General features: G+C 34.8%; 1 protein-coding gene across 4 annotated transcripts in view; it reads right to left on the minus strand.

The window, feature by feature from the left end:
• The window catches only part of EIPR1 (EARP complex and GARP complex interacting protein 1), a 96,462-nt gene that overhangs the window by 14,273 nt on the left and 69,982 nt on the right, over window positions 1-12,207 (minus strand). For all 4 annotated transcript variants that reach the window (XM_050894477.1, XM_050894476.1, XM_050894479.1 and 1 more), the window contains exon 6: window positions 1,569-1,705. In XM_050894477.1, coding sequence (XP_050750434.1) covers window positions 1,569-1,705 — 137 coding nt within the window. The remainder of the gene's footprint in view (window positions 1-1,568; window positions 1,706-12,207) is intronic.

Below are 12,207 nucleotides of genomic sequence, written 5' to 3' on the forward strand. Positions count from 1 at the left end.
ATTCTCCCCCTCCCTCATTTTTTGCTTCTCATACTGCCAGTTTGTACTGCCCTGACTTTAAACTCCTACTTCTAGCTTAACTAGTCATTATCAAATATTCATATCATTCTAGACATATTACAGTGTAATTGCAGATGAGACTTATTCTTGCACATATTTTTCAAGTACATTGCAAACAGCTCTTTGGCATAGCCTAGTACTCGTAAATTGGTTCAAGGACTATCTAACCTGAGCTTCACTTAAAGTAATTAGAATTGCGGGGTTTGCTTTTGTCAACCAAGCTACCTTTTCATTGAGGATCTTGGTAATATCTGGACTATCTATCTTTCATAAAAGTTACTCAAAGTATTCATTTAATGCAAGATAGAGATGCTTCTTCTAATGAGACAGAGCATGAACCAGACTTCATAATATTTAACATCATCTGCTTAGAAACACAGGCTTTAATCTTAAGGTATGCATGCTATATGTTAAAAATAGGATGATTACAAAAACATCACAAAAAAGCAACTTTAAAAAACCCTTTTCTCCTTTGACCTTTCTTTCCTCTCTTGTACGCTTCATTTAAGAGTCTTCATAAATGAAAGTATACACATATATATGAAGTTAGATTTTTATATATTCTTTCACAAGGCAAAGAACAGGACTTTCAAACCTGATGACAAGCGTACAGGAAGTGACTTTTAATTATTATATTTGTATTTTTAGGTTTTGTTTCTTAAATTAAATAAACCTTTTTGGCAAAAACACACAAGGCTGGTGAACATGGGGATTTATTGCTACACCTCTGAGCTGGCAGGAACCATAGAACTAAATTTAAAGTCATCCCCCTTTAAGGCAACAAAAGTTATTACAAGACATCAGTCTTCTCGGTTTAGTGATAAATTACTATGTGCTAAGGGGATAAAGCGTATCTTAAAAAAGCTTGCACAGGCTTTAGTAGTCATGGCAACAGATGTGCACAACATCACTCCTTCGCTTATCAAAATCACAACTGAGCAGGGGGGAAAACACCTTATTAGGTATATTCAAAGCTTTAATTGATTTGGTTATGATTTTGATAGATTCAGTAGTTTCATACCACTAGCATGCTACAATCTTTAATATAGTACAGTATGCTATTTGTTAAAATCTGAAAAGTGAAGAGTGAACTTAACCTGTGAATTACCTTCAGAGATTAAAGTTACCTTTAAATAGTATGCTATGAAGACACTTCATTGCATAGTCAGGACTGTTGTTAAAGCATTTTCAGGTTGAATTACAGAACAGCTTCGTTCAGGTAATGCCTATGTATTGAACAAATCATCTTGAGACTAGTACATAGTTCAGTAAAACTCAATATACAAGTTAGAATTGAAGCTGAGGGGGGAAAAAAACAGAGAAAACCTTTTACTAAACTGTAAATGTATCAGCTATGCAAGCCCAGCCATTCCTTTTATAAGTGATAGCTTTGCCACATTTCTAATCTTTAAAAAAAAAAAAAAAAAAAATTACATTAGGAGCAATGAAAAATCTATCTCCAAAGGAGATTGTCTTTTTTAGAGAACAAGACTGCAATTTCTCATTACCTCATGCTTCGCGTATCCCATCCTCGAACAGTGGTGTCATTGGCTGTTGCAATCTGTGTACAATTGTGGTGTGGACTCCATCTTCCAGAAGTAAATTTTAATTGTCCTTTCCCTTCCAAGGCTGCAGAACTAGAGAGCTAAAATAATGAAACAAAGCTTGTAGTGTTTCTAAATGTAACACTAAAATGAAATTAGTTCCACTGAAGACAAAAACTGCACAATAGCCTATTGTTCCAAGTAACAGACTACCAAAATCCTAGGATAAAAAAACAAAAAAATTAAGAGCTAGAGCTGATTCTGTATCTCACAAACTAATTTTTGCAAAGGCTTATGCAGTGTAATGTATTCAGAAATATTAGAAGTACTGTACTACTTTATAAACTAAACAGTTTCAGATCAGTTGTTGAAAAAGTAGATAGACAATATGGGCACACTGCACAAATTTGTAGCTGCCTTAGACAAATAAACACACGCATTTAGTTTCATGAACAGTCTTACAAGAGTGTTTCCATGTCAAAATGTCAAATTTTGTCTGTAGGAACAGAATTATAGTGTCAAAAACTCTTCGATAAATGTATAGCAGCTTTTAAAAATAAAAAAAACTCAAGGCCCAGGTGCTCACGTCATCACACACATACCTATTAAAATAACAGCAGGTACTAGATCACAAATCTACAATCTGTGAGAATTAAAGGTTTCAGTTCCAAAACCAGGCTTGCACGTTACTGAGCAGACAGCTCTGCATCTCCACAGTTAATGAAAAAAGGGTACAAAGTAATCAACTTTCTCTTTGAAGTTGTACAGCAAGTTATCCTCCAATTCCACGTGAACATGGGGAAAAAAAAAGCTGCAGACACTGCAAATTACTTTTACTTCTAATCACTTACTGAAACTGATTGTTTAATATCTAAAGGTAGGGGAGGAAAACCAAAATACTTGCATTTTAATCAGATATAAAATTGATACAAATTCCAGCGGCTAGGCAGACAGCAGACTTATTTGGTCATCTTTTACACGATGTTCATATTTCAAAATGTTTCATTAAGAGGTATTTCACAAAAGCAGATTACTGCGCTGGATCTCGTTGGATCACTCTTCTCCTTTACCTAAATCCTAACACATCATAAATATTCTACTAAATAGAAGATTTCTTAGCAGAAATATTACACTTTGATGGATGAAAAAGACTAAGACATACATACTGCTTGCATAAACTTTGACATCAACAGAAAAATATGCGGTCGATACAAGACGGCTTAAATCTGTTTGTATATTGTACCAATGTCCATTTCTGTATTTTGCTAACTTTTTACTATTACAGTTCCACCAAGAATATCATATTTATTTAGCATTCAGATTAACAATCAAGAAATTACAACTCTTCTATCACTGAAGTCTATGTTACGCAAGATGTGTTTCTTCCAAAAATTTTTCAGATTTTTTTTTTTTTTTTAAAGAATGTAGAATTTCCAGCATGCAAGATAATATATTGCTCATGTGTTAATGAGTGATATAACACTGTGGCCAAACCTACTCCTCTAGCACCATTCCTCCTCAAGTACCAATACTGTCTGAAAGCCTTTCTACAACTTGCAGGTTATTTATATAAAGAAAAATACTGCACAGGACACTGGATGCAAGATAATAAAATAAACCGCACTGGTTATTTTTTGACACATACTAGATTCCAGACACAAGAGAATATGCAGAGCTTGAGTGGGTCATTTAAAAAATTAAACTAAGTTTCTTTAGTAAGCAGTCTTGGCCATACAAAACTCAGACTGGGGGGAGAGGAGGGAAGCAAACGTTAACGCTGACAGTAAGATAGTACCAACAAAAAGAGTATCTCTTATCAAGTATTTCCAAAATCTGTTCTTGAGACAGAAAGCATCACATATCCAAAATATGACTCAGGACAGAAGGTCTTTGTCAGCAGTAGATAATACTTTCTCCAGCATTCCAGCCATATTTTATTTTTTTTAAGTCTTCATTTCAACTTTTATCATGTAAACTATTATAAAAAGATCAAAATTTTTTCTTTTCAGCCAAAAGTTTAGGGGTGAGGCCAGAACACGCATCCTGCGCTATTTCTTAACAACACATATGAAAAAATCACATACATGTTGGATTGGCCAAGTCATCCTCGCCTTCCCAAGCAATCCTTAAGTACTTGCAGGAATTAAATTACATCTTTCCTCGTATGGAAGTCCAACTACGTATACAGCCAAGTTCCCAATCAACTCATGGTAGACTTCTGTTAATAAAATGAAATCCCAGAAGTTACTGAATAAGTTTTTGTTCAATGTTCTTTTGCATGTCTTCTATGAGCCTGAAAGGAACAGCATGGATTTAAGGGACAGCTAAGAGGCAAGGGAGTGAAATTTTCATACATAAGAAGGAATCCTTATGTAACTTATTTCCTTCCTGGAAATCCAAGAAATGAGCTTAAAGGAAACAAAGCTGGTAGTTCGGAATCACAAATGCAGGTTCAAAAAAACCTTAGCTTTAGTTTTAATTCATACCTAAATATATGGACAGGTAAGCAAGCTTTCTTTTTATCTTGAACTCTTTCCTCCATTTCTTTAAAGGCAGAAAAGTTGACTACAGAAGCAAAGGAAAACATGACAAAGACGTATTTTAGACATTAATCTCACACGAGGATTTGGATTTGTGCTGCCCAGAAGATGAAGACATGCAGCTCTGAGGGCCTTACTGGATATTGAAGGAAAACAATTCATGGTAGTATTTTATAAACACAAAATGTGACTTACAGTAAGGGGGGGGGGGGGGGGGGGGAGAGGGACGGAAGGGAAGTGAGTAAGATCCAATGCCTACTTTTAGACAACAGAATTAGCTATTGTTCTTGCATTGTGCAAGGATCACACATTGACTTTACAAAAAAGTCTCGACAGAATGAAACCTTGAACAGTATAAAATGGTTATAAGAATATGGATGGATTTAACACTGTTCATAAGTGCTTAAGTAGATCGGTGCCTAAAGCTGGTGACATAAGAACAATAATAAAAGGGCCGTATGATATTATACTACAATTGCATAAGAGCAATAATTTGAAATAAAAGGTTCTGAAAAATATTAAGCAATGTAATATGATTGGAATAGAACTATATATGCTATCCTCAATGAAGGAAGGGGTTTTACAAAAGCAAAGTATCTGAATATGAAAAAGTCTGTCCTAGCTTTGAAGGACCGATTTCTGTGTATTCAAATGAAAACATCAATTGCTCCAACTTATTTTTATCAAAACATCAGTAAGGCCCGAGACGCCTCTTTTTCTGCTTCAAATTTTGATCTTATAAGGACTGATTTGGAAAGAGGAAAGGATAGGCAGTATCCTTAAAAAAACCCAAAACCCAACATATATTAACCTCTAGAGGATACAGAAATTATCTAGAAAAACCACAAGCAGCATGGAGACAGTGAACCAATTGATCATGCTCTCTTCTAAAAAAAGAGCTATGGGCCATAACTCTATCCCAGCCGAAACCAGGACACGAATGAAGCTTGTAGAAGTCAGATTCAACAGTAAACAAAAGAAAGTGGTTCTCAACCCAATGGACTCCTTCACAAAAGACACTTGAATGCATAAAGCTTACTTATGTTTAAGAACAGAATAGGAAAGTACTTGGAAGGAAGACCTATTGAGGGTTACACTAAGTAGACAAACCCAACCAGGCTCAGAAAAATCCTCGGACTGAAGGGAGTAGAAAACTGAGTGTTAAGGGCAAAGTATCCAATACATTTGCTCCACTGAACTTTTCCTTGGAGTCTGCTATGGCTATTTCAAGCAGAATACTGGAGCTGGATAGACTCAGGTATGGACCAGCGTAACGATTCTTAGGACTGAGCAGCACAAAGCAGACAAATGGCAGAATTTATCAACTTTTCTTCTGAGAGTGGCTGAAGGGACTGTACTTTTCTTCTCTCACAACATATGACAAACAATGCTAGAGGATCAGTTCTAAAGTTCTATAAACTTCTGGATGAAATGGTAACTGAAAACATGTAGTTCTGTTCCCTCACTACCCTATCTTCATCTAATAAATAAGTTTTTATATGCACTACTTGGGTTTGGGGTTTCTTTTCTTAATGTATTAACTAATTCTAAGGTAGAATGACTAAAAATTAAATAATTACGTCATGCATTTGGAAGGTCAGTTTCCCTCAAACAGACTTTGACACAAACCATTAGAAAACATCTCCCAAGAACAAAATATTTAGAAAATAGAGAATGTTCTAATGCTCTAATTTGATTAATTTAGAAATTCATATAACATCTTTCTGGATAACAAAAACAGTACCAAATTAAAGTAAATGCTACATTTCTTAGTACATATAAATGGTTACCAGCGACACTCAAGCAATGTTCTTATAAGAAACTAAAGGCTAGCATAAAAATGCTAAAAATATGAAGTTTTCTTTTCTGTTAATTAAAATCAATCCACTTGGTAGAGTGTGTAATAATAGCATAGAGATTAGTAACTTAGTTTCAGAATTTTCTCATTTGAAAAAACGGCATTATCAGTCATTATATAGGGAGAGCAAAAGATGCAAATTTCTATGTAAAGGTTTAACAACTGCAGCAATCTACTAAATATTTATCAATACATTGATATCCTGCATTTTCTTTAAGGAAATGACTTTGTTTTCCTTTCTTGATAAAAATGGCCGTTAAAATTTGAAGTATGTAAAATATACTGTTGGGATTTTTTAAACACTTAGAAATTATTTGAAAGATAAAAAACCAGAAATCTTTTACTTGATAAATCAGAAAACATGCCTTTTGACTTCTGAACGCCTTTTTAAAAATAAATGTCTGTTTAATAACTTTAGTTTTCTTACCCCTACAGCAGCAGCTACGTTTTAAACAGAATAAAAAAACCAAAAAACAAACCAGAAAAAAGTGAACACTAAGGAACTCTCACATCTTACCCAAGAGGTCGTAACACTAAAAATCCGATGGATGTTCAAGTGCATTCTAGATAAGACCACTAAGTCATTATTCCATTTATGAAATATTCATAGGCTTACGCTGCACATGCTTATTTAATCTTGACTGCCTCCTCAGTGAAGACAGGGTAGCGAAGACATCTTAAACAATTAAGTCCATAAATATTTAGAATTTCTAAAGAATATCAACTGGAAGAAGTTAAGTCATGGTAGTGATTATTAAACTCTTTGAGATAAATCACACGTAACATTATTTTTTTGTTTTTTAACCATACCCTCATCAACTGGAAATGGACCACAATTCTGTTCATGCTGGAGGTTGTGTGGAGATCTCAAGACAGCCTCAAGGAGATGTCCTTGTAATAACCACAGTAACAAAGCCATTGAAAGACTATTTTGAGATCCACATTAAGAAGGGAAGAGTGTTGTTCTGGCTTGTTATTGACAGAAACAGAAGTATTAATGAGGACTTTAAACTCATTGAATTCAATTCCTCCCATTGCAGGCAACCACGCCACATAGTCCTTTCATAACTGTTCTTGTCTCCTGAACCATCTTACAATCATTTGCCTTTTCAAATAGCCTCATCATACTGGCAGCTCAGAGTCAGAGTCATTCTCAGAATAGCTAAGTAACAGAATCTACTTATTTTTAAGTGCTGAGTTTCGACGTCAGAGCAAGAAAATATTTTTATTCCTTAAACACAAGTTTTCTGCTTTATACCACAAAAACTAAACTAAACCTCAAGTTCATCCTCTGAAATATATTGTTACTCCTATATACTGATGATGCGTTCCAAGTTTCTGTCATCAACAATTTTCATCATTTTACTCCTGCTTCTATGCTATCGTTAAGGAGACCGTTAAACAAAATTGATCCCAACACCAACTCTTTAAGAACTGGTCTTCCATCCTCTTTCTGATCTAGTAATTTCATTTTTCTTCAGATAGTTTTTTGCCCTCCTTTAATTAATCTATATTTATTCTAGTTGCAGTAATTATAGGGCACTCTACAAAGTTCTCCACTAAAGTCCACAATGTATTTCCTGCCTTGAGGAACAGCAGCCATCTTGCCAAGAAAGCATCTCATGCTCATTCCTAACATCCTCCTATATTTGGATACATCACTTTTATCCAGAAAGACTGTGAAATATTCCTCACAAAATCTTTCGCCTTGCCTGGAATGCCACTGCCAGATCTTTTCTGTTGCTCTGAATTATGATCACCTATACGTTAAATGCTATTAAAGAATCCAGAAGGGACAAGAGATCTAAAAGGAATCTAATTAATCATTTGGATAAAAATGATCAAAACCACACCTCTACTCCTCCCCTTTGCGAAAACATAAGGCAAACAGAAAAATATCTGTATTTTAACATCTCCATTCCATTCTGTTGCACTCATCTGCCACTCCAAACATACTGCATTTACCCAAGAAAGAGTTCTAGTGACTTGGTGACATCTGACCTAAAGTCTGTAGACAGAAATATTAACTGTCACCTTTTCAGCAGAATCTACCCAGACCTTGTGGATTGGTTGGGCTTTTCTTGGTTCAGCTAATGATTATAAATGGCAAAGAATAGCTAATTTAATTGCAAAAGGTAATGATGCAGTGAGCATAAGACTAGTTTCACCCCAGAAGGTAATGTCCTCAAAACAATAATAAAGCGAGTGATCAAAAGGAGAAGCTTGTCTTAATGCAAATACAGGCAAATATTCCTGTATTAAATACTGCAATGAAGAAACAAGTTAGCAAAGAATGTTGAAAAGGAAAAAAGAAAAAAGGCAAACCCACAGAACTGTATAGTAAGTTATGGTTAGTAAATGCTTCCTATGACAGGTTGACCAGATAACTGAGAGAATGAACAAAACAGTAATTCTATTACAAAGAAGCTCTGAAAATATCAGGAACCCTAAAATCTTCAGGTTAATTCTAATTAAACAACGCAACTTGTTAACTCCTAGGCAGATAGAGGAGATGCACCCAATAAAAGACTCTAAAGTTTTGATTAGTGTAGGCAAGCAGAAATTTTGGCCTATGCAAAATTTTGAAGACACATATATTTTCAGTTTTTCACCAATACTACACCTGAGTTTTAGATGAACTTTTTCACAAACATGAAAAGTCCATAAAGAGTAGCACTGGGTTTACCTCTTGCCATTAAAATTAATATTGCCTATAATGCATACCTATCCAAAAAGGAAGCAACTGAAATGTGTTCTTAAAACAGGAAGACCAGTGCTGCACCAGTGTAGTGAATACCTCCTTACTTCTATTACCTGATACAGATACAGTGGACCAGATCCTACTTTTAGTTAATGATGATGATGTCATTTAACTTGAACATCATCATGTTTTTGACAAAAAGGGAAAAAATTCACAGACACTGACATTTTTATTATCTTAATCCTAGGCTATTGATTTATTCAGTTGAAATAACATATACACACACAGAGGTACATGGTTATTTCACTTATAAGTCTACAGCAATGGGAATATTTTGTAAAGACTTTTTCCCCTAAACAGTCCCTACAGAATATATGTTTACTAGCTACTTACTGCTTTGTCACCGTCTGCTAGAACCAAACAGCATGTTAGGTGATAAGACATCAGGTGGCTAAGACATGCCAAAAATGGACAACTTTTTATCCTAATGAACAATAAACACAATGTTTCTTATAATTTAAATGATTGCCCTGTATATCTGCATATAAAGCAAATGTGGACTTCCTGGCAAGAGTTTTCTACATGGCACCAGTTGACACCTTGTATAATCAGCTATAACCTCCAAAGGTCTGTGAATGGTTTCCATGGTCTCTCTTGAGAAAACCTTGCTTTCTTGGTTTTTGTTTTTGGTTTTTTTTTTTAAATACATGTCCTCTTTTTAATGCTGGTGAGAGTTGATTTTTTTGCTGTAGGCTGTTCTATACCTGTTTTCAAGGCCAAAAAAAGCTCTTTTTATTAATATCCCAGAAAAGTGTGTTTTTACTCTCTGACCAAAAAGCATTAAAATACAAATCATATGCTTTTAGGATTATGACATATTTTGCATTCAACAATCCCTTATAAACAGGAGACACACAGAAAGAAGTCACTATTTCACCAACAGCTTATTGGCCTACAAACACTCCTTGTACATGGTGATAACTAAATGGAAAATATATTTATTGCTTACCCCTACCAATGCTATCTGTCTTCTAACCAACCTGTTCTCAGATTTCTCTCTCACACTCTAAATACTATAGCAGCAAAAGATGGGGTAGAGTGTTAATTTTTTTTGTTTGTTTTTGCTTGTTTTTTTTAAACAGAACGCCATCTCAGTAGTGAAACATTTCTTATTTTTCCTCATTGCACCCTGTAACGGTCAGTCCTACATAATTTTTCATAAATATAAAATTGCTACAGAATAACAGTTATTGTTTTTCAGCCTTCTACAGATTCTAACAGGGAGTTAATCTCTTAGGAAGGAGGTAATCTTCAAAGATTTCAGAAATACACAGCAGTTGATTCTAGGCCTGAAAAAGCCTATGATACTGGACTTTAGGTTATCATCATTTTAATTACTAAAAAGTCTACAGTAGGTATTTTAAAGAGATGCTCATGCTTTCCTCAGAGTCTTGTTCAGCTGGACTCTGGTTAACTCAGGAACCTACAGACATGTTTGAGACAAATTTGTTGCAGACAAAATTTCAACAGGAATGCAACAATACCAGTCATCTTAGAAGAGATTCACCTGGCTTAAGCTTTAGATGCCTGGAGATATGTTTTCTGAGAGTCAAGTTTCCGTGGACTTTCACTATTAAACTTCACTTTAAAAGCGGTCACTGACTTAGTGATGATGCAAATATCATCTAAGAGTAACTCAAAATTGCTGGAGCAGAAGACTGATAATGGTAAACAGTTATTTCCAGGTAAAATTTTAATCACAAGCAATTCTAATTTACAGTGCACTCACACGAGATACTAGATTATTTTAGACTGAAATATAGAATTTGACTGATTGTCTATATCAGGTCTCCTGAGAGCCTGACTGTAAAATCTAAATGACACTCCTAACTTCTGCAAACTAAGGTTTTTAACAAATATTTCAAAATGCTCCTATCTGAAGATGTCAGTCAAGGGTTGATATATCTACTTTCATAGTCTTAGCTTCATTAGATGAAGCAGGTTTTTTGATGTAGAATTTCACTTTTTGTTTTTCTTGTTTCCTTTTATCAAATATAAGCATATAACAAATGTCACGGGTTAAATCCCCTTAGCTCCTTTATCACTTACTTTGCCTTCTGGAGTCCTTATTTTGCCATCAATATTTGACGCAGTACAGGCATATTTTAAAAATAATAGAATAAAAGATATTCTAGGTAAGGAACACTAATTGAAATATTGAAGGGATCAGCAAGCTGAATAATTCTTTTGAGGACATGATTTCCAAAATCATGCTGAAATTACATAGTTTGGTGAAGAGTCTAGTCCTCTCCAAAATCATGCAGATCCCAATTCTAGCAATGGAAGGAAAAGAAAATGGAAATCATAGTTACATTCACAAATATTTGTGTGATGGAGTGAAGAGGTTAGTTTTGAGGAAAGAAATAGTAAAAGGAAGACACAACATGAAAAATTTAGTAAATAAATCCCAAGTAAAATAAAACGTGGGGGAAAAGAAAAAAAAAAATTTGGCATTCATTACAAGACTCCCGCACATACTAATAGAGAGACTAGTAACACACTAGTCAGCATCCCAAAGGACATCATATGTCAGACAGATTAGGAAGAAATTTGAGACAGTTATGAGAAAGTGGTTGGGACAGTGAAAAAACTAATTAACATTCAAAAGAACTTTAGCAAGAGGACAGAGCTGCCCAAAGAAAGAAAGGAGGAGAAAGGGAAAATGCTAAGTAGTCTAGCAGTCCCAGCACTTCAAAGAGATATGACGAGCTATAGCATGGAAGCAGCACCACCCCCAAAAGTAATTTTCAACAGGTTTAAAGAAGGCATTCCAAAAAGTCTGTGTGTTATGCAGGCATTAGAAAAGAAAACACTGACTAATGTAGGAGCAATGCAAATCCAGCGGATGCAATGCCACAGACAAGCTCCTGGAGGCTAGCCTTCAGAAACTCTCAACATCAATTTGATAAAAACAAACACTACTTTGAAGAAGCCTTGGAAGGTAACACAACACTGATTGAAGTTCCAGATGAAAAAAAAGCTGAAGTTTCCTCATCCAGTGAAGGAACCCAAAGGGCTTAATTATGAACATAAAGGATTAAACTCTATTACATTACATTGTTACTATGCAAAATCTAGCAAAATAATAACAACTCAAGACTTCATCTATTTGCACACAGTCAGATGGTACAACAGGGAAGAGTTTATGGACACAATGTCTTAACTCTTTAAGCAACTGTCAGTTGAAAAATCTGATTCTGCAGCATCCAAGAAAAGAAACTAACCCTGAACAAGTCAAACTGAGGAGTTAATTCAAGAAGTGACAACAGATCAACTGAATAATAATGTCCTTGACATAATCAGTTTCCATTTTTAAGGACAGACACTGACCTAAATGACTCTATAGAGAAACATTCAAAGTTTTCTACATACAATCTATGTAATTATACAGAAATAAGCAAACTTTTTTGTTTATCTATAAGAAGCGGCATAATCAGACAGAAA

Source organism: Gymnogyps californianus, chromosome 3, assembly GCF_018139145.2.
Source record: "Gymnogyps californianus isolate 813 chromosome 3, ASM1813914v2, whole genome shotgun sequence".
NCBI lineage: Eukaryota > Metazoa > Chordata > Aves > Accipitriformes > Cathartidae > Gymnogyps > Gymnogyps californianus.